Source organism: Osmerus eperlanus, chromosome 4 (assembly GCF_963692335.1).
Source record: "Osmerus eperlanus chromosome 4, fOsmEpe2.1, whole genome shotgun sequence".
Lineage (NCBI taxonomy): Eukaryota > Metazoa > Chordata > Actinopteri > Osmeriformes > Osmeridae > Osmerus > Osmerus eperlanus.
Window position 1 is genome coordinate 6,328,585 of NC_085021.1, and position 23,475 is coordinate 6,352,059.

Here is a 23,475-nt window from a genome sequence, read left to right on the forward strand (position 1 = left end):
CTGTATTTAGACTTGACTTTCTGCTAAATGGGACGAGATTAGATTTGGTTCTATGTAAGGCCTGCAGTACATAAGGAGAGGGGATGAGGGGAGAAGAGAGGAGAGGAGAGGAGAGGAGAAGAGAAAAGGGAGTGGATAGACAAGAGAAGAGAACAGAAGAAAAGAGAGGAGGAGATTTGGACTTTTGGACTTTAGATCCTAATTGGACAGTCAAAACTGCCAGCTAGCCACCAGTTCCGTACATCACAACAACCATTTTGGATCCTACTTACTCATTAAAAGAGAAACTCGAATTTTACAGACAAAAAACAACATTCTAAACAAAAGTGTGATAGATGTGTCAGTAATGAGGATGTAGGCCTACTGTACAGTATTAGTATTCTCCTTCAGGGAGGAGACTAGCATGCAGACATCACGCAGGGCAGGGGAGATTAGGATAGACCACAACCCTGCCCAGGCTGGTCACCTGGCACACACACAACCACACACACGCCTCGATCCACATTACTGCCCTCTATTAATAGTGCTGTTTATGAGCTTTGATGAGCTGAGGGTCAAATAAAGCTCCCACTCATATCTGTCACACTCTCTCTTTCTTACTTTCTCTCCCTCCCTCTCCCTCCCTCTGTCTCTCTGACATCATCGCCATGTTGCCAGTCTTGTGATCTGTTGCATGGTATCATGGTGCTGGCACGCCGGCCTCCTGGTCTTTATTGGTCAGGGTTGCCATGGTTACCCCCGTGTGGACACCCCCGCAGGGTTAGGGCAAGGACGGACTGGCCGACTGACAGACGGACTGACAGACAAAGATTTGGCTGTGCCATACGCTGTAGTAGTGGACTCTTTGTCCATAGCGAGAGAAGAGAGTGAGAGTGAGAGAGACAGAGAGAGTCCATGAAAGTCCCAGTGCAAGCTGTGTCTCCAGTATATCCATCCTCCAGGTATCAACTCCTCCATCGGAAGGCCCGTCTGCAGGGAGGAGCAGGTAGAGCAGGAGGAGGAGGAAGAGGAGGAGGGAGGGAAATAGTCAGACACATCTACACCCGCTCGGTTCATCTGCCTTGCTAAATCCAGGGTCCATTATACAAGTCTGACTTCCATGCTTTTAGTTCTGCACTCATGTCATTAGTTCATGTCAGAACAGCTCTCTCTCTCTTTCTGACAGGAAGATTGGTACATCTCTCCTCCCCATCTCCTCTCTCTCCTCTTCTCCCCGTCTCCTCCTCTCCTCTCTCGTTCAATGAAGCAGAAGCCTGGTCATATTCTCACTCTTATCTAACACGGAGGGTCCTCATCCCTCCTCATCCCTCCTGGATCTGGACCATCATCCCAGCTTGTTACATAAGAGACAGAAATGACTGCTCCCATCAGCCGGCTAAGATATTGGATTGACATCAACTTTATCTATTCACCCCCCCATCCCTCTCTCTATCCCCCCCCCCCCTCTATCTCTCTCTCTCTTCCCCCATCTCTCGCTCTCCCCCTAACTCTGCCTCTCTCGCCCTCGCCCTCTCTCTATCTCGATCCCCCCTCTCTCTATCTACAGCACTCTCTCTATCTCTCTCCCCCCCCTCTTCCTCCTCATGGCGTTTATGGTTAAGACAGCCGGACAGAGGCCCAGGCAGGGCTGAGGGGTCAGGCTTAAGAGTCTTATAGGAGGAGAGGGCTGTTCTGAATCGTGCTGATCTGAGAGGTTTCACCCAGGCTGATTATGCAGCAAGACTAGACCACCTCCTCTGCCAAAACCAAAAATACTTTGGCTTTCATATCTGTGTAACATGTTTGCGTTTTAGTGTGTCTGACCACGGAGCACAGACATCTGTGTTTATCTGTGTGTGTGTGTGTGTGTGTGTTTGGAAGGTGTTATTACATCGAAGTCTGACTTGGCATGGCTGTCATGAGGTGCTGACTCTGCTGTCACGGAGGCCATCCTTGTCTGTTATGGTCAACCTGCCTTCAGCCTGACTGCTGACCCTTTACCCCTACACACGCACATTCTGAGTGTGTGCGTGTGGTTGAAATCACATCATCGAGTTTGACATCTACGTGGCTCGACCTTCGCAAAACGTTCAGTGATCCTTGTCAAAGTGGAAAGACTGTATTTCTACTGTGCCTGGGATGAATGGAACAACTGAAAGGAACAGAGATGAGTAGATAAGGCCACATCACACCAGAGATTGTGTGTGTGTGTGTGTGTGTGTGTGAGAGAGAGAGGGGTGATTCCAGAGGACGTCAGTAGATCATCATCAAAGCCCTCAGGATGCAACATTAACCTCTGCTCTGCCGCAGCCTGCTTTTGCTAGCTAAGCACTTTCCCTTGGTTGCTGCTATCACTGTTGTGATCACACTTCAGGTGCCTTTGTACAGTCGGTGTGTGTGTGTGTGTGTGTGTGCATGCTGGTGTGTGTGTGGTATTTACATGCTACAGAGATGTAGCATCACATCCTCATCCCAGCCTTGAGCTCTTGTTATCTGCTAACTCACAGCCTTCCTTATCAGAGCTCCAGCGTATACACACACACACACACACACACACACACACACACACACATGGACCAGAGAGCTCTTAAAGTCATTATCACCCAGATTAATGAGCAGTTCTGTGGTGCTCACAGCAGCCTAGCTCGGACACAATTCAAACAGCCGTCTTTATCACTGCACCCTCCTGTGGTTTTATAGAGGTTTGTCCATCATAATTAATGAGAAGTGATGGGATTATCGCAGAGGTAAATCACTCTGGGCAGAATAGATACACCGGGGCATCGCAAGTTATGTATAATTAATGGATACAATCATTGGAAGAGTCTATATCAAGTCGATTCCTTCAAAATTCACACACAACCACACACACACACACAGAAAGAGAGAGGCACACACACACACAAAACCAATTGTTTGTTGGCTTTGATGGTGTGTCAGTGAAGTTTCAGGCTGACTGCTCTGGCGGGGTTCTAAGAGTGTGTGCGTAACCCCTGACCCCTGAGGAGGTGCGTACAGTCCCCGCTGCGCCCGGATGCCACAGCCCCCCTCACCGCCGAACACACACAGAGCAGGGCTCCGTCTGCCGGCCGCTGATGAGATCAGAGCAGCGGAGCGAGACGCGCCCGTCTCCCTGCTGGCTCTGACGGGCCTGTGTGTGTGTGTGTGTGTGTTGGGGGGGGGTTGAAGGAAGGGGGGGGGGTAAACTATTTTTGAGTCAGAAGTGAGGAGGGCATTTCTGGCAGCCCTGGGAGCTGGCCGAGTAAAGTGGCTGTTGGACGAGCTGGTGATTGGTGTGTGATATTGTCAGATTGCGTATCAATGTGTGTGGACCGGTGTTGTGTGCGCCCCGTACTGCACGCGTACGTGTTTATGGAGTGCGTCTGAGTGAGAGCATTTCTAAATGCCACGCGTGTCGTCGTGTGTGAACAGTGCACCTGTGCTGACTACAGAAAACCTCTCGAAGAGCCCCACATCCTCGTCTGCCACCAGCGAGGAGCGAGGAAACCCTGAGCACTAACACTGGACACTCATGAGAATGAGTGGGTCTGTAGCCTGCTGGGAGAGTACCATGAGAAGTCACCTGTCCTCTCTGTTTCATCCCCCTCTCACTGTGGTAGAGAGAGACAAAAGACACACAGAGAGAGCGAGAGACAGACAAAGAGAGAGAAAGATAGAGAGGGAGAAGGGGAGAGAAAGAGAGCCCTGTTGTTCATGCTGTTGTCGTTGTTTGTTGTTTCTGTCTAGCAGAGGGGACCAGCTATGAGCAGAGTGCCTGTCTCTTTGTCTTGAGGATCTCACTCCATTAGCAATCGCGGAGAGGTGAGGTGAGGAAGGTAGGAAAGAGAAGAGAGTCCGAGGGGAGGGAAGGGAGAGGAAGAGTAGAGGAGTGTCGATGAGAGGTGTGTTCGTGTGTGTGTGTGTGTGTGTTTGTTTTTAGGTGTGTCCGTGTGTTTGTGACAGCTGACTCGTAGTGTGATTTACTCCCTTCGATCTCAGCAAAGTGATCGAATCAATTCTCCCCGTTCGGCCTCTCCTCGATTCCCTCGTTCCTAATAGAATATCTGGACACTGCAGCGAGCCAAGCAGTCTAATAACTGGCATTCTCATGGTGACTGCAAAGCAGCCGCACACAAATGTGTTATATCAGGCCTGCCACTTAGCCTCCCTCTCTCTTTCTCCCTCTCCATACCTGTCACTTTCTCCCTCTCCCTCTCCCTCTCTGTCTATCACTCTCTCACTTGCTTTTTTTTTTCTTTCTGGCGAGTTTCCCGCTCTCTCTCTCTCTGACTCTCGCTCCCTAATTTTCTTTCCTCTTTTTCTTCCTTTCAGTTGTTTTCATCTTTGTTTCATTTCCCCTCTGTTTTTTTTTCAGAAACTTTCTTTGCCTCCTCTTTCTCCTCCTCCTCCTCCTCGCCTTCCTTCACCTCCTTTCTCCTCCAGGGTCGAGAGAAAACTTAGGACCCTCTCAGAGCCCAGAGAAGGGGAACAAGACAAGGTCAGGACAGAAATCTTCCCTGGGGGACCCGTTTAAACTTTACACGCCACTTCCCATTTGATTTCCTGTCAGACAGGCCAGATTGCCAGGATCAGATCAAATAGCTTGCGTCTCACTCATTACATAGAACTAGAAGAGAAGGGAGGGGGATGGAGGGATTGGGATATGTACATTCTTTATCATATTTTAAATCAGAAGTCGAACATCTAAATCTTCGACATTTTGTCCTTGTGAGGTTAATGTGTGTGTGTGTGTGTGTGAACATCTCATGGCCTTAGAGAGCGAGGGAGCCAGCCCATCAATCTGACATGAAAAGGAAGGATGAAAGAAAGGGGAAGCTGCAGCTGTGTTTGGTCTCTGTTACTGTCTGTCTGTTTGATCAAGACATTACAGAGTGAGAAAGAGAGAGAGAGAGAGAGAGAGAGAGAGAGAGAGAGAGAGAGAGAGAGAGAGAGAGAGAGAGAGAGAGAGAGAGAGAGAGAGAGAGAGACTGAAAGGTAGACCGAGAGGTGAAAATAGAGAGAAGAAGGACTACAGCTTTGTTTTCTTTATTTGGTTCAAAGGGGCATTAGTGTTACAGCATAACTGGGTCAGAGTTACAGAACAAGTCGTTCTCTCGTTACGTTGTCTTGCACATTTGCGCTTTGTCTTGGCCAAGTCGCCGTTGCAAATGAGAATATGTTCTCAATCGGCTCACCTGGTTAAATAAAAGTTAAATAAAATTCAATAAAAATCTCTTTTCAGTATTCATGTTCTGAATGCCACTTGAAATGTATGATAATTACTATGTTGTTTATCACAACCACACAACTATACTCTCTATTTATACACACACACACACACACACCTTCTGTAGCCAGCCAGGGTATGTGTGTGTGTGTATATATATATATAGAGGCCGTAAGAGGGTTGGCTGTGTTTGGATGTAGTGAGAAACACCCTCTGATACACAGCACTGGACAGATGGCTGGTGTTGGCAGAGCTTGAGGATATGTGTTTGAGTGTGTGTATGCTTATATCTAAATGTTTGTTTGTGTATTTTCTTTACCATATGGGCTCTCTCCATGACTCCGTAGTAACAGTTGCTATGAGCTCAGGTGTCCTGTAGAGGGATGTTGCGAGGGACAGAGAGAGAGAGAGCAAAAGAGAGAGAAATGGATGGAGGAAGTCGTATTGAAGCCTTCAAACTTGCATGCTTGATAAAAGTTGCTGGCAGTTGCTGTGTGTTATTGTGTTTGTGTATGTGTTAGTGTGTACGCGCGTGAGTGTGTCTGTGTGTGTGCACTATACTCCATTTAAATTAGAGCACCTGCCAGCACTGGGTGGAGCCATATGCAAATCGTCTCATTTTCAACTTCACTAGAAACATTGGCAGGCAGATAGATGTAGCGGGGTTTGCTCGTTTAAAGATAGAAATACTTAATTTATCATAAAGTCTGGGGCACCACCCTAATATTGGTTTAGGACATTAGGGAATCCTATGTTTAATATGTAATAATCAGTCTCATCTTTAGGAATGAATTCGTTCTAAGAGTAGAGCCAATCGTAACATCAGTGAACACGCACGTCAAAATATCTTTACAATGAATTTATTCAAGTAAGGTAAACAGATCTTATGAAAAGTTGGATTATGGGTTTGATATGAGAGATTGGTTTCAATGAACAGAATGAAATGGTCTAACTTAAAGAAAGGCAGAAATTGTACAGTCAGTGATTACATCCTTACAAATCATAAACAGAGCTCACGCCAATGCCATGTCGAGGAGGAAAGAGCGTTAGCCATAGTTACGTTTTATCAGGGGTTGATCAATGATGTTGAGGGCGGTTTGCGCCAAAGGTCCATTTGAAGAATCTGAAGTCACAGCGCGGCTGCGCTGGGTCATGTGACTGAGTCTGCGGGATCTCAGTGAAGTCGCATTTGGAATTGCGTTTTTGGTTCTTCTGTTGAAACGTCCAGATAGTGACGCGTTCACTATAAAGTTGAATCTCAGGAGAAGCTTGGCGACGTCCTTGGAACGCCAATCCTGATGGCGTTCATGCCATGGTCGGTTTCGCTGGAGTCTGAGATTGATGGTCATCTTAGGGCTTTATACAGTTCGAGGGAGGACCCGTCTGGGGTCAGATGTGGATTGGGGGAAGCTGGGTTCTCAACTCCCCCCTCCTTCCTTCACACCTACCAAAGGTGTGATCTGATCTCTGGCTGATCATTCGATGGTTCAAATATTGTTCTGGACATCTTGGTACAGTTACAAAATATAGTTGAATGATTGTTTTATTATGATAGCTTCGTGTAGATACCAAGAATGACGTGGTTATCTTTCAGGAAGAAGGAGTTGTTACTAGAATCAAGATTTCAGTGAACACAACATTAAAACAAAGTAACAAACATAACACAAATATCCCTCTCATAATTCTCCACCTTGTACTCTTGTGGTAAAGTCTCAAGAACTTTCCTCAAAAGTTCTGATCAAGGTATGTTCTTTATTCAAATCGCCGCCGAAACGGATAGCAAATGGTCGCTGAGACGTGTTGTCTAAATCAGGCCCTTTGAAGCTTGCAAGCTAGCAGGAGGCTGATTTGGTAGATTGGGGAGGTCCCCCCCCATTCTATGGTTCCTTTGCATCGGCGTTTGGTGGGTAATCAGCATACTGAGGGTGTCACAAGGGCTGATTCTGATGTGATTGAATCACTCTTCAGGTGTGGCAAGATGTTGGCTCCGTGTGGTCTTGTGGACCTCACTACATAGAGAAAGAAAGAGAGAGGGATAGAAAGAGAGAGGGATAGAAAGAGAGAGGGATAGAAAGAGAGAGGGATAGAAAGAGAGAGGGATAGAAAGAGAGAAATCCACTCAAGAGGCTTTCAAGGGGCTACAATTTCTGTCCGCCATCTTCCATCTCCCTCCCCCTCCTCTCCCTCCTCTTCCTCCCCTCCCCCTCCCCCTCCTCTCCCCTTTTCACCAGTCAGTTGCGTTGTCCTCCACTGTCAGAACCCCAAGTGCAGACGCGGTTGCCACGGGAACCCGCTATGGTCTGTAGCATAATGGAGTATAACCCCCTCCAACACCACCTCCCTCCTCTAATGGAAAGCCCCCTAACGGCATATTGGGAAATCAAATATTAATTCCTATAAGTGTCTCTCCGCTCTTTTACAAGGTGGTGTGGCCTAAAGAAAGGAGGATGACAGGCTACTTATACATATCTTGGCTTTGCTATCAAACAACTCTACAAGATAGCATAGAATTATCCTTCTCTCTCTCTCTCTCTCTCTCTCTCTCTCTCTCTCTCTCTCTCTCTCTCTCTCTCTCTCTCTCTCTCTCTCTCTCTCTCTCTCTCTTTCTCTCTCTCTCTCTCTCTCTCTCTCTCCTCTCTCTCGCTCTCTCACTCGCTCTCTTTACTCCCCATTTGTGTTGATTGTTTTGAAAATTGAAAATATCCCTTCTCCCTTCTCTTTTTGGTTTCACACCACGCACATGAACACACACACACACACACCTCCTCCCATCAACCTCTCATCAGCTCCACCTATTGTTGCACTACAACACAAAAGAAGATAGACAGAAGAGGAAACAGACGCGCACGTACAAACACATAAATGAACACAGAAGTAGTACTTGGACTCTCATTGTGTATGTCTCTAAAGAACTGTCACACACACACGTACATACACACATACACACACACACACACATACATACATACACACAGGCGACCCTGAACCTGAGACACCTCTCCATCCCTCCTGTAGTGGCTGAGAGCGAGCAGCCAGGCTGCAAACAAAGAAAACCGACAAGGCTACTTTCCCCTCCTCCACTCCCCTCTTTAGAGGGTGTGCTTGTGTATGTGTGCGTCTGTGTGTTCCTCTGTGAGTGCTACAGATTGCTGTTGTCATCTTCAGTTATACAGATCTGGTGTGTGTGGGTGAGCATGCTACAGATTGGTGCTGTCATATCCATTCTCATCACACCAGCAGTGCAACACTCCTATGCTAATAGGCTATTTACTTAAAGTTCTTTATATGATGAAGAAAGAGGGTACACCAAACAGTGCTAACATACCTCATCCAATATCACGCTGATTCCAAATCTAAAACTGTTTTAACTTAAATTGAGCACTCTGGGTTTGTTGGAGATTTTTAAATGGCACAATGGCACCAATGATGGTGCTCTGCGATTGGTTCGTTGTACTGTAATGTCTGGGCCAATCAGACAGTGAAATTACAAAACAAGGTTTTGGTCTGTATTTATCTGTATTTTATCTGGATTTATTATTTCCCAGTTCTGTATTTTCATTCTAGTGGAGGAGAGTCCCCTCCTCTCTCAGTCTCTCCCTCGTTCTCTCAGTCAGTGTCAGTCAGTCTGTGTTCCAAGGAGTGTGTGTGTGTGTATGAATGTGTGTGTGTGCAGGAAATTATGATTTATGAGGAGCTAACTCTGAGGCGTCATTAGTTACGCTACTCATATACTCATTTTATTATCAGATCTCATCCAACATGTGTCTCTCCCTTTCCACATATCTCTCTCTCTCTCTCTCTCTCTCTCTCTCTCTCTCTCTCTCTCTCTCTCTCTCTCTCTCTCTCTCTCGCTCTCTGTCTCTCTCTGTGTCTCTCTCTCTGTCCACTCACTGCTCCTTTACATGTAAATATCTATCATCTACTCTATTCTCTACTCTGCTTCCAGCCAGCTAGGCAGTAGTGGTACTTGGGTGGTGACAGGCCACCATAATTGTGACAGTCAGTATGAAAGACACTTGATCCATTGTCCGATTATCTCTCTCTCTTTTTCACATCCCCCTCGCTGCCCACCCACCTCATCTTCCTACGCAAACACACACACACACACACACACAGACTCCCACACACACACTGGTTATGCAATCCCTGGCATGTTTGTCTTTGTTACCTTGAATGCCACCCATGCCATGGTGGCGGTGATGTGTTTCTGTGTTTCTGTGGTTCGGTGCGTTCTGTTCTTCCACACCGAGGAGGCCTCTCGTCTCCACTCACTCTGAAGTGTGTGCATGTCAGTGTGTGTGTGATTGTGTGTGTGTGTGTGTGTGTGTGTGTGTGTGTGTGCGTGTCTGTGTGGGTGTGCCAGTGTGTCTGGGTGTGTGCGTCCACTGCATACAAATCAATGTTCTCTTCCGCCTCCCACTCACACCCCCACACAGAACAATCAAATGCCATTCAGCAGTCGAAAGCTTTTGTGTGAGTGTTTTGATGTGTCCATTTTTGAACATTTGTTATTGAACCAGTTGCAGAAATCCTTCCTGGCCCTAGCCCCTAACTCCTAGCCCCTGACCCCCAGTCCCTAGCCCCAGGCTGGGCTGGGCAGCTTCCATTGTCTCCTACCTGTCCCTTCTCCTTCTCTCTATCCCTCTCTCTCAGGTTTAATCCTCAAGCTATAATGTTGATGGAATATCTAATAGTATAACATCATCAGCTAAAACAACAACAACAGCGGCCACACCAGACCTATAACCACACAGTGGTCGATGCCTCCTAAAAATCGATAGTTATATTATCTCCCTGTGACAAGCCTATTGACAGAACAGTGAAGTTTAGCTACATTAAAAGACTGTTAGCCGCTCGTTAAACTATAGCAGGACAACGTCAGCAAACCCTGGGCTATTCTGCTGTAGCAGCAGGACCTAGCTAGCTTCATGTAGCCAACCAGTTTGTGGTTAGGCGGTTTTATCTTGGTAGTGCTTACATGTTTTGTGTTGTTTAAAGTTTTCTGTTGTAATTGGGCTTGGGCAATAAGATGAACGCATGTAAAAGAGCTGTAGTGACACTCTGAAGTGAGGCTAATGGATCTGACATAGATTTTCTATCTAGGGTGCTTAGCCTCTCCTCTTCTTGGTCAACATGTGTTGTGTAAAGTTCTCTGTTTAGGCTGGCAGAGTGTGTGATGTTTAGACTTGTATTTGATAAAGCACAGACAGGATAGGAGCATTGCCATCCTGTCTCTCTCATGCATACACACAGACACACGCACACACAAACAAGCACCCATTCCTTTGTTAGCACGTAGTGCGGAGAGAGTTGCCAGTTTCCATGGAAACGGTCCTGGCAAGATAAGCTCATACTGCAGCATGTCAGTCTGTGTTCCAAAGAGTGTGTGTGTGTATGTATGTGTGTGTGTGCAGGAAATTATGATTTTTGAGGAGCTAACTCTTAGGTGTCATTAGTTATGCTACTCATATACTCATTTTATTATCAGATCTCATCCAACATGTGTCTCTTTCTCCCTTTCCACATCTCTCTTTCTCTCTCTCTGTCTCTCTCTCCCTCTCTCTCTCCCTCTGTCTGTCTCTCTGTCTCTCTCTTTATCTATCTATCTCTGTCTCTTTCTATCCTTCTCTGTCTCCCTCTCTTTCTCTCTCTCTCTATTTACACAAATGCTGCCAAGTGTTATTCTGTACCATATCAGTGTCAACCTGGTGATAAATATCTCCATAGTGATGACAGCTTGGGGGAGTGGGAGTGGGGATGGAGGGGTTTGCTATTGAGCTTTTATCAGTCTACAGATCCAGGGCCAGTCATGCAGCCCTGCTGCTCTGACCTGGTGCAGTGGAGGGAGAGGCTGAGATCTGCCTTAGGGAGCGCTGAGGATGTGCTGTTGTGAGACCTGCTAGTGATCTCCTGTGTTTGTTTTTTCTGTTTGCAGAACTCTCAGAAGAAGAGAGGAGCCCGGCCCAACAACAAAGCTGACAAGAAACAGTCTCCCCAGGTAACACATACTTACCCTCACTCACACACACACACACACAAACACACACACATACTCACACACACTCTCTCACACACACACAGACACACGCTCACACACACACTCATGTTCTCACACACACACACACTCCTACTCACACGCACTCTCTCACACACACACACACTCATACTCTCACACACACTCACACATACACTCATACACTCACACACACACACTCACTCACGCACACACACTCACACACTCATTCCCTCACTCACACACACATACACACACACACATCTTCCTCAAGATAAATCAATGAGAGCAATTCATAACCACCATGAAATACTAATCAAGGTCCCTGTGCTAAGCTGGAGCTGCAACAACGAGGTCCCTCTGTTTTGCAAAATGCCTTCGATATCTTTGTCAGGATTGGTGTTTTCCACAGTGTGGTATATCAACAGTAATGTCTACATCATGTACTGTGAGGTGGTCATTAGCTGTCATTCGCTGGAGAGACAGCACAACTATTATGCCTGACTGCAATCCTGCATAGATCTCTACCTCTCTCTCTCCCTGCCTGAGTCTCCCCCCTTCCTCTCTCACACACACAAACATAAACCCACACTCTGTTATTGCAGGGTATCATTAGTTTAACCCACACACTGTACATGGTTGTTAAAAGGCTCCAGTAGTGTTGTTTAACGACCTAGGAGACCGTCTAGACCCAGAAAGCCCAGTAGCACCACAGGGGTGTCATAACCATATTGGAGGTTGGGTCAGAACGGGTCATTGGATCTTACATAACACGGGAATGGGATTTGAGTCATATCCTCTGCTAAATATAAGTGGCACTTCAATATTTAAAATGGCCCGGTTAGATCCTTTGGGGCTGATTTTTCAGACGGATTAGACTTTGCCTGGAAATTTGAGACATCTTGCGAATGGAAGTCTGACCAGGGGTAAGCCTCCTAGATGTGACCTGTGACCAATGGGTTTGGACATCCACTGACAGTCTGTATAAATGTATGAGTCTTTACAGTAAATCTGTACCTGACACGATCTCTCTCTCTCTCTCTCTCTCTCTCTCTCTCTCTCTCTCTCTCTCTCTCTCTCTCTCTCTCTCTCTCTCTCTCTCTCTCTCTCTCTCTCTCTCTCTCTCTCTCTCTCTCTCTCTCTCTCTCTTTCTCTCTCTCTCTCTTTTTCTCTCTGTCTCTCTCTCTGTCTCTCTCTCTGTCTCTCTCAGGAGGACAGTTCAGACCTGAAGTGCCAGCTCCACTTTGCCAAGGAGGAGTCAGCCCTGATGTGTAAGAAGCTGGCCAAGATGGCGAAGGACAGCGAGGCCATGAGGGACCAGCTGGCCAAGTACCGCTCGCTCTACGGGGAGGTGGACGCCTCGCTGACCGTTGAGGAGGTAGCTAGCGACGTAGCTAACAAAAACCAACTAGCTACTCAACTAATTAAACAAAAATATGTAAATGATGAAAAGGTTAAGTGAAAGATAGACGAGACCATCAGTCTGTCCCAAGGCTGGTGTGGAGCAATGACAACTTCCTGTCTGAGTGCGGGCACTTCCTGTATTTTCCAGGTGGCTGAATCACCCCACACCAGAGAGGCAGAGGTCAGAGTTCACTTGAAGCTGGTGGAAGAGGAGGCCAACCTGCTCAGCCGACGAATCGTGGAACTGGAGGTACGACTGAATACAAAAATGTTTTTGGACATCTCTTTAAGACTACTTGCATACATACCTCAGTTAGGTTGCTTATCGTACAAGTCAGGTAAATGCCCCTCAGAGTGAATCCCTTCACGTAGGCAGTATTTACAGTACTGTGCAAAAGCCTTGGACACTATTGAAACATAAAAAAATTTAAAAAAACTTTTATATATATACAGAAGACAATATTAATGTAAAAAATCTTGGGTGCTTAAGACTTCTGCACAGTCCTGTATATCTCATTCCTGACCCCCCAGGTAGAGAACCGCGGCCTGCGTGCTGAGATGGACGACATGAAGGGCCAGGACCTGTCAGCCGCCGGTGGCATTGGGGCGGGGCTTAGCCCGGGAGGGGGAGGAGCCGGCCTGGTTCTGGGCGGGGCCTCTGCCGAGAACGTGATGGAGCTGCAGCGCCACCTGCAATTCGTGGAGGAGGAGGCGGAGCTACTGCGACGGTCGCTCCTAGAGATGGAGGAGCAGAACAAGCTACTGATGAACGACATCAACCGCTACAAGTCTGAGCTGCCGCCGCCCCTCTCGCCACACACCACGCTCACGCTGGCTGACGGCCCCTCCCACCCCTCGGCCACCTGCGGCCTGCAGGAGGAAGGCGTGACGCTCATCAGCGCCGAGGCCCCTCCCCCCCAGGAGGAGGAGCTACTGGTTGCCAGGATGCAGATCGGGGAGCTGAGCAACAAGGTGGTTACTCCTTCACCAAACACTCACCTGAACTGCATTGCATTGTTCTGAGTTGAGTTGAACTGAGATGAATTGAGTTGAGATGAATTGAGTTGAATTGAAATGAATTGAGATGATTTGAGATGAACTGTACTAAGTTGAGTTGAGGTGAACTGAGTTGAGGTGAACTGAGTTGAATTGAGGTGTACTGAGTTGAATTGAGTGGTATTGAACTGATTTGAACTGTGGTTGCAGGTGAAGAAGCTGCAGTACGAGAACCGCGTACTGCTGTCCAACCTGCAGCGCTGCGACCTGGCATCCTACCAGGGCCCCTCCCACCCCGCACGCCCCGCCCTCATCACCATGGAGACAGACGCCGAGGCCGGCGATTCGGCCGAGTGCCTCCCTAGCCAGGTGCCTCTGCGTGAGGGCCCCGTCGGGGGCGAGAACCGCCCCCTGGATGAGTTGGAAAGGAAGAGGAGGATGATGATGGCAGAGGGCGAAGCTCTGGGGCTAAAGGACCACGAGACTTTGCTGGCCATGAGAGACCAGGCCCGCCTCATCACCACGGCGATCCAACTACTGACCGCCCCTGACTCCAACTGCCTCTCCCCTCAGTCCCTCTACCAGAAGATCTCCACAGGAGACGCCGCCGAGGCAGATGCCCCGGAGAAGCCCCAGGTCCTGTCACTGTCCCAGGCCCCAGAGCTGGCCGAGCGGCCCCTGGTCGGGGCCCTGACCAGCCGCCTCCAGGCCCTGCAGACCCAGCTCCAGGTCTTCGTGGAGCGGGTGGAGACTCTCAGCAGCTCCCCAGGGAGGGACCAGGAGGAGGGTGCCTCACCCCCACCTGCCCTGCCCGAGTCTGGGGACTGGGTGTCGGCCGTGGCACCCGTCTCTGCCCCCTGTCCCTCTGACCTGCTGACCGGGGATGCTACCTCCCAGCATAAGGTAAGAACACGTGCTCCCGATCTCTCCCTTGCTATTGTTTCTCTCTCTTTCCTTCTCTCTCTCTCTCCCTCTGTTCCTCTCCCCAGCTCTCTCTCTCTACCGCTTTCTCCGGATCGCGATTCCTTAACTTTGTTTGGTTTAGTTTGTCGAGCAAGTTTTCGCTTCTGTTCTATTCTGTTCTGCTTGCGTTCTTTAAAACCATGGTACGGCTTACTAATAACCCCGCCCCCTCATCCCAGCCACCGCGCTAAGCCCCCACCCTCCCTCACCTCACCTCACCCCACCTCCCCCACCAGCACTGAATGCTGTGACCGCACACATGCTCGGACAATGCATTATAACCTGCCATAGACCACAGGCATGACTTGGTATAGCTTCTTCTGGATACTCAGGCCTCAAATGGAGCCTAGTGCTGCATGACATGGGACGACATCACACCACGCTGTCGTCCGTTCATCCTAGACTCGGCAGCTCGGCAGCCTGAGCCTTGCATACCCACGACTCCCCACATTCCCGCAACGCGTTGTCGTGACATCGTCAGTGCCGTTTCGAACGTGTAACTTTTGGGGATATTTGGTTAGGAAGTATTGAATGGAGTCAGCGAGCAGTGTTGTGCTGTTGGGCATGTTGTATTGTGGTGATTCGTGGTGGTGTCTTTTGATGTGCAGTCAGGTTGAGCTCAGAAGCGCGTAGTGATGTGTTGTTATTTTAAGCTAAGATAGCAATAAGGAAAACGATGTAAGTTGTATAAACGATGTATGACCTGTAAGTGTGTTTTAACTGTGATAGCTAGCACATAGTGTTATATATTGTCTTGTAGATAATATGTGATACCAGTGTGTTATATGCTGATGAATAAAATACCTAGCCAGTACTCACCAGTGTGTGCGATGGTAGTTATCTAGTGATATTTTTTTAGACTGCAGCTCCATTAGAGGCCACTGTTCTGAGTCCCAACACCCTTCGCTCTCTCCTTCCCTTCATTCCTCACTTCCGCCTCTCTTCCTTCTTCCAACTCTCCCCCTTTCTCTCTCTCCCTCCCTCCCTCCCATTCTCTCACTGCATGGGCACCATGACCGGCGGTTTGTGCACTTGTCCCTCCACCACCCGAACCTTCACTTTTGATTCTTTCAAACCCTCCCTTCCTCCCCCTCCTCTCCGTCCCTCCCTCCTCCAGCCTTTTCTCCTCCTCCTCATCCTTCTTTCGGTTCTGTTCTCCACAATGTCCTGCGCCTCTCTGACCAAACTCTTCTTCCTCTACATCCTCTTCTTCATCTTGTGACGACCGCCATTACAACATCGTATTGTGTTCACCTCCGACGCCCTTTTGTTTATATGATTTGGGGTCTTATTGTTTTGTTTTGGTTTGTTGTGTTGTTCATTCCTTCCCACACTTCTCTTTTATATTCACCATTCTGTCCCGCCCCCTCTACCTCCCCATCCTGTCCCCCTCTTCCGTTCACCCTCTCTTTATTTCTTTATTCATTTGTTTTGTTTCTTTCATTAACTTGCCCATGCACACATGCAGCAGCCTGACTGTAGGGACCAATCCGATTGCGAGGTGAGAGGTCAGCAGGAAGAGGCGGACAGCAACAGGAAACAGGAGACGAGCCAAGACCACGAAGGGGAGGAGAAAGACGCTCCACTGGTGGGTCACATGAAGCCACAGTACACACACACACACACAGCTCATACATTATTCACACACACACCCTCAACACACACATGCACACAAGAACACACAAAAAGTCCCTCTGTTGACTCGTGATGTGGTGGGTTTTTGTTGTAAATGTGCGACACTCTCCCTGGAATCCTTTTGCTGCGATGACTTCATTAGCTATATGAGCAGGAAGTGTCTGTGTTGTTTGTTTGGCCTTTTGATAGGACGTCTCCATGGTAGCGCAGGCAGGGCCTGAGAGGGCATCTGTAGCGGCAAGGAACAGAGAAAAGAGAGTGTGACAGAAGGCACAGTAGAACTGAATAGAAATGCAGTCAAAACACGACTGTCTGGTGGATCACTCTCACACTGGAAACGTCCCATCTCCAGTGTGCCATCCAGTCATCCAAGTACCCGTATATGAATGGATTCATTTCAGAGGCTTGACTGTGAAACACAAACCGTTTCATGCTGCCCTGCTATGAAATTCAGTGTGTGAGTCTGTAAGTGTGTGTGTGTGTGTGTGCATGCGTGTGTATCTGATTGAAGGACCTAGCTGAAATTGAGCTCTTTTCACTCTCCCTCACTTTGCCAGACACACACACAGACTCCTCACTTTGGGTAAGGAATGGAATGTGCCTGAAGTCACTCTCTCAGGGCCTAGGGAAGATCACTGTAAGTGAATAAGGTAGGGAGGTAGGGTGGGAGTGAGGGCTGAATAGTGGTTGAAGGAGGAAGAGGAGCTAGTTGAAGAGGGAGAGTATGAGAAATCAAAAGGAGATATGAACAAAGTGGGAGATATTGCAGACTAGGACTTCTTATTAACATGGAGGGCTGCAGTGTGTTGGAATGAGCGCTCAGTAACAGCTCTCTGACAACACCCAAGCTGCTCTCAAAATACAACAAATACACACAATAAATGACGAGTGGGGGAAAGGTTTGCTGAGCAAAGCTAAAACACTCGCCATCTGCCAAAAGAAATGTGTTGGATGTAATCCCAGCAGAACCCCAGAGCTGAGTTACTGAGCTGCTGAAGTCCTGGGCTGGCTCACAGGCCCCGCGCTGACGCGCTGCAGTATGTGGTCATCGTAGACACAGCCAGCCAGTCAGTCTGTACCAGACGGTGATATTATTTCCATCCCACTGAACAGGTCATTTTGCAGCGTTAGATAGCATCCCTAGCTCCCCCCCCCCCCCCTCCGGGTTTCAGGTTTCTACAGTGGCCCTTTCTTCCCCAACTACTCCCCCCGCCCCCTCCAACATTCCCCACGCATCAGCTAATAGGCAGGAGGTGGCATGGTCTTGGGGCGGGGGGCAGGGGACAGCAGAGGGGGGGAAGTCATGAGAAGCTCACGCTGCCTGTCCTGTGCCTGTCATTAGGTCGTCATGGAGACAATGGGGGGGGGCAACAGACAGCAAGCCTCCTGGCAGTCAGCCACCCTGCCCGACCGAACGCCTTTTACAAACACACAGTAGTTATGACACCCTGTAAAGGCTGCTTGGTTAGCAGCAGGGAGCCAATAGGAACGGCTGGTGGAGCTCTGGAGAGTGTATGGAAGGTTATGGTTCAGCAGGAGTGCTTGGTTATGCTGCAAAGCATGAAATAATCCGTGTGAAAAGTGCTATAGAATTGAATTTGGGTTGATTCGATTAAGCCGGTGTGGAGTGGAGGGTGTCCTATTGGCCGGGACTGTGGGCGTGCGCCCTGGCCCCTGGACTGCTATTGGTTAGTGGAGGATGACAGACAGTAATGGGAGGGGTCGATAGCTCTCATTCAGAAGGCAAACGAAGCATGTGACAGTTCTGGGGATGTAAGGTGTGTACTGGTCGATCAGAATGCTACTTTAGACCACTGAAGACCTGAACTCATTTAGTCCAGTTTGTCATCCAGTCAGCCAAGTTTATGAATTCCTGTGTGAAATATAAACCATTTCATGTTACACTGCTGTGAAATTCAGCAAGTGCTGCGGGGGGGGGGGGGGGGGTCCCATTCTGTCCCAGATTAATTACTTTAATATCCACAGCTGAATTCTCACACCAAACATTGGATGACATTGGTGGGTCATACACTTCCATTCAATGCATCCAAAAAATGCTTAACCAAGTTCCAAAAATGTATACATATACTTACAGTAGGTATCAGTCCATAATACATATACTTAAGGTATTAAAACAATCCCCCAAAATTTGCTTCTTGAACCTAATGAAAGGTGATTCGTGGGGTTGTGTGTACAGGCCCGTCAGGTGAGTGAGCTGCAGGCTCTGCTGCTGGAGGCGAGGGAGACCGCCAGGAGAGCCCAGCAGGATCTGGCCCTGGAGAGACAAGCTCACAGAGACAACAGCTCCCTGGCACTCACACAGGTACGCTCGCACACACATCTGCACACACACTCATTCACACACCCCGTAAGCTTGACAGAAAAATTAACTGCCGTCTGCTTCTGTGTGTGTGTGTACATGTTTGTGTGTGTGTGTGTGTGGGTGTTGATGTGTTGATGTGTACGTGCGTATGACTATGTGCATGTCTGTGTGTGTATATATACATGTGCCCATGTGTGTGTGTGCGTGTACTTACATGTGTGTGTGTGTGCTCCAGCTCCAAGAGGAGCACCAGAAGGCACTGGTGCGCCGGGACTTCCAGTTGCAGAGCGCCAGCCTGCAGACACGCCTGCAGCACAAGCTGTGGAGCCAGGAGCGGAGCCTGCTGCTGCAGGAGTCCCTGCAGCTCAAACACAGCCTGCTGCTGCTCAGCCTCAAGCTGCGCTGCTTCCTCAAGCAGTGGCGGCTGGGCCGCCGCCCCCAGGGAGAGGCCAGGGATGTCCTGGAGGTAGGAAACACACCTGCTCACCTGGGTTCACATGCTGTCTGCACATAGGGTTGGTGGCTTAGGGTGCGCTTGATTTGACTTCTCCAGGGTGGTGATGGGGCGGGGGGAGCTGTTCGTTCCCTGACTGGTTCTAGGGAGGTTGGTGTTCTTTATATGCAGGGAGGAACTGGAAGAAAATTCTCACTGAAGAAAAATAGCGAGGACTACGAACAAGAATATATAGATTTGAATTGATGGATTGATGGATTGAGTAATTGATTGACTGACTAATTTATTGGTGTAAAGACATTACATAACTGTGTCCTAGTCCAGTGATTAGGTGATTCACCCAGTGATTAACAGACGTGTGTGTGTGCTTTGTGTCCCCAGGTGAACAGTCTGAAGGATCTGTACCTGCTATTGGAGGAGGAGAACCTAACTAGCCCCTCCCACCAGCCGGATAACAAGATGGCCGCCTCGGAGGAGCATCCCCTTAGCCCCACCATCAAGGAACTCTGTCTGCTGGACAAGAGTTACAGTCAGGTACACACATACACATTCATTATTATGATACCTATGTCTGGTATATACACACACACATACACACCCGATTACACCTGAGTCTGGCACACACACACACACACATCCATGACTGGATGAATACGCATCACATTATTCTGTGGTAGGAACACAAGCATGCTTCATAACGTACGCTTGTCTGTGATAGTTTAGATTACAGCTTGGTCGTTTGTCTCGTATGTTAACAACATGTTAACCCTTACCCCCCCCCCCACCGCCCCCTCCCCCCAGTCCAGCGAAGTGAGTGGTACCCTGTCGGACCTGACCGTGGCACTGCAGGACCTGAGCGCGGAGCTGCGTGAGGAGCACCAGGGCTCTCAGGAGCTCACCCAGCAGTTCGCCCGGGCCAAGGCCTCCTGGGAGGTGGAGAGGACCGAGCTCAAGAGCCTCCTCACCCAGGTACGGAGACCACCAGCCCAGCCTGCCCGGGGCTTCACAACACGTGCTGGCTCCGTCCAGCACGTGGATGGAGGGAACCAACAGGGTTTCCGAGGGCACAAAGCAGGGGTTGTGAGTCTTGGGTCTGGTGTGGAGCCTTAGAACCTTCGGAGATGTTCCATTGAGTAGAATAACCGACCGTTCCATTTGGTAGTGTTTCTCTCTCTTTGCCTGGACCTTCGTATGAGCCAGTTGACCAGAGCAGGGTGATGAAAGGGTATGTTTGTTTTTACCCCACTTGTTCCGTTCTGCTCTGTAGCCTACAGCTGTATGACTGATCAAGAATGACTGGGCCGGCAGGGGGGTTGATAAGAGTTTGACCCATCGACCCATGTCAGCCTTTGAAATATAAATCAGCAACTTGATCATCTCGTTCATCACAGCCAATATTCACACTGACTACCGCCTCGAAAACTGTTTGAGGTGAATTTTCACCAGTCTATCTTTTTTTATCTGGCTCCTGTGTGTTTCATGGGTGTGTGTGTGTGTGTGTGTGTGTGTGTGTGTGTGTGTGTGTGTGTGTGTGTGTGTGTGTGTGTGTGTGTGTGTGTGTGTGTGTGTGTGTGTGTGTGTGTGCGTGTGTGTGTGAGTCAGTGAGTGTGTCTAAGGGGTCTGTCAGTGAGAGATGAGTTTAATATCCCTGTGCCAGAGACAGCCTCTTAACAGCCACAATGACTTCAATTAAGCAGCTCTGAGACGGGCTTGCACCAGAGCCTAATGTTATTTTCAACTCCAGTGGGAGGTGAAGGGAAGGAGAGCAGGAGAGATGGGAGTAATATAGGTAGAATGATATCTGGTTGTGTAAGTGAATAAACGTTGAGATTCATTGCTTTGAAGAAGGTGTCCTAAATGAAAAATAGCTGTGATTGGCTCTTTTCTCTACCGGTCAAAGATAATCGGTCTTCTGATTGGTGACACGTGACTTCCTAACCAGTAGGAAATGAGAAGCCCCCAGACACAATAGATATCAGGATGGCCTTTACCACATGTGGAAGGCTGGTTTTTATGAGAGAAAATTTACGGACTAACCTTTATGGCATAACCAAGGCTTAATTCATTTTGCTTTGACCTTTTTTCGCAAAACCCATTTGTTTCTGCCACAACTCACTAATGCTCACATACACAGGCACAATTACTGGTCTACTGAACCACTGAACCACACACACACACACACACACACACACACACATACAAACATTCATCCATGTGTAAGACTCGCTGGGCTGGCGGCCAGATCTGGATGGCATAGCTGCAGCTGATCTCTAGCTGATCGCACACACACACACACACACACACATATCAATGCAACTCTGCCAACAACATCAGGATGGCATTCTGGCACGGCATCCATAGCATCACCAGCTGTTTCTAATTCTCTTTTCCTAATGTCCTCTGTTCTCTGTGGATTCCTCCAGTGGATTCTACTGACTTCACATTGACTCTTCTAATGTGCCACCTGTCCTGAGTGATTATAGAATGATGAATTAATCCATGATGCCAGTGTTACAGTGATCCGTGGCTATCTCTTTAAAGGGGAAGCTAATGCCAGCCTTGCACAGGCCTCAAGGTCTCTCGTCACATGGTCTTCTGAGGATGGAAGTCGGGGACTTGAGGTTGAATGTGTTTCTCTGTGTGTCATAAACACAGCCACACGCCACCTCTCCACCCCTCGGCGCCCTCAGGGAGAGAGCTCGTTAGTGATGGGGCTCATTAAGACAAAATCTGGTTACAGTACGTTTGTCATTAGACGAGCGCAAAGCTCCGTCGCCGTCGGAGACGGGGTGTGTAATGGTCAGATTGCCTGCCAGGCGCTTCCATTAAGCCCTTATAAGGCAACGCCCTGCCATCACCCTCTGAGACGACGAGCGATAAATGGGTCTCCCCCAGAGTGTGTGTGTGTGTGTGAGAGAGAGAGATAGAGAGAGAGAGAGAGAGAGAGAGAGAGAGAGAGAGAGAGAGAGAGAGAGAGAGAGCACTGTGAATCAGTCTCATAAACCAATGAGCAAACCCCTGCTTCAATGGCCTCTGAAGTTAGACTTCAGTGGGTCAGTGAGTGATAGAAAGGAGGTAGGAGAAAAAGCGAGAGAGTGAGCAAGAGACTGGCGGGTAAGATCGAGAGAGAAAGAGAGTAGATACGAAGAAAGAGTGAGGTTGGAGAAGAGAGGAGGAGGAGAAACACACAGGCCAGCATTTGTTTCAGCTGTTGTCTCCAGTGTGTGTGTGTGTGTGTGATGTCACCATAGGAACACACATGACATCACATCCTAGACATGCCGTCTGTAGTGGTGAGCCAGGAGGAGAGACAGCTGCTCAGGGTCTGGTGGTGAGGGCAAGGCCCTGTGTACAGGCTGGAGGGAATAGACATGCAGCGGCTAAAAAAAGCAACTATGCGGTATAGATACACATCTGCAAAGGGACAGGGAATTTATAATGATTTACTTCTCCGCTCTCCCACTCTCCTGCTCTCTCCTACTCCTCATTCCCATGTCCTTCCCCTTCTCCTCTCTCCTTCTCCTCCTCTCTTCCACTCTCCTGCTCCCCCCTCTCTCCTCTCTCAACTCTCCTCCTCTCTCCCCTTTCCTTCTCCCCTTCTCTACGCTCTTTTTCTTCCCCTCTCTCCTCATCTCCTGCTCCCCCCTCTCTCCTCTCTCCCCTCGCCTTCTTCTCCTCTCTCTGCTCTCCTTCTCTTCCTTTCACCCCTCTCCTTCTGCTCCCTTCTCTTCCCTTTCCTCCTCTCTCCCCTCTCCTTTTCCTCCTCTCTCCCTCTCCTGTTTCTCCCTCTCTCCCCTCTCCTTCTCCTCCTCTCTCCCTCTCCTGCTGCCCCCTCTCTCCCCTCTCCTTCTCCTCCTCTCTCCCTCTCCTGCTGCCCCCTCTCTCCCCCCGTCTCAGTTGGATGGTAAGACAGGGAAGGCAGCAGCGGTGGCGTGTGGTGACCTGGACCCTCCAGACCTGAAGGCGGCGCTGAAGAGGGAGAGGGAGGAGCACCAGCACCTGCTGGCCGACTCCTACGCCGCCGTCATGGACCTGACCAAGCAGCTGCAGATCGGAGAGCGCAACTGGAGCCGGGAGAAGCTGGAGCTCCTGGAGCGCCTGAGCCAGGAGAGAGGGGCCTGGGAGCAGAGGCTGAGAGAGGCCCAGCAGCAGGGGAAGACTGCTCCGGTGAGACCGGGGGGGGGGGGGGGGGCATGGTGGTGGGGGGTAAGGAGGAGTGAAAGGGGTATGGGGTGGAGGGTATAGGGTTAATATGGCTCAGGTGTGACTTGAGGGGGGGGGGGGGCGCAGTGGGGTAATATGGTTCAGGTGTGAGGGGGCATGTGGGAGGGGGCGATGGGCTGGGGGCGACGGTTGGTCCGGATGAGACGGGGCGGGGGGTTGGGGGGGTAGGTAGGGTGACAGCCACGGATGTAAAGTGTGACTCTTCAGGAAGCTGCCTCTGTTGCTGTATGACTGCCTAGAGTCGGAATGTGTGAGTG

General features: G+C 49.2%; 1 protein-coding gene across 1 annotated transcript in view; it reads left to right on the plus strand.

Moving 5' to 3' along the window:
- Positions 1–23,475, plus strand: part of mtcl2 (microtubule crosslinking factor 2) — a 43,647-nt gene that overhangs the window by 14,505 nt on the left and 5,667 nt on the right. The window contains exons 4-14 of the mRNA XM_062458369.1: positions 11,142–11,204; positions 12,430–12,597; positions 12,772–12,873; positions 13,155–13,595; positions 13,830–14,522; positions 16,051–16,170; positions 18,415–18,540; positions 18,776–19,006; positions 19,376–19,528; positions 19,796–19,963; positions 22,892–23,161. Coding sequence (XP_062314353.1) covers positions 11,142–11,204; positions 12,430–12,597; positions 12,772–12,873; positions 13,155–13,595; positions 13,830–14,522; positions 16,051–16,170; positions 18,415–18,540; positions 18,776–19,006; positions 19,376–19,528; positions 19,796–19,963; positions 22,892–23,161 — 2,535 coding nt within the window. The remainder of the gene's footprint in view (positions 1–11,141; positions 11,205–12,429; positions 12,598–12,771; positions 12,874–13,154; positions 13,596–13,829; positions 14,523–16,050; positions 16,171–18,414; positions 18,541–18,775; positions 19,007–19,375; positions 19,529–19,795; positions 19,964–22,891; positions 23,162–23,475) is intronic.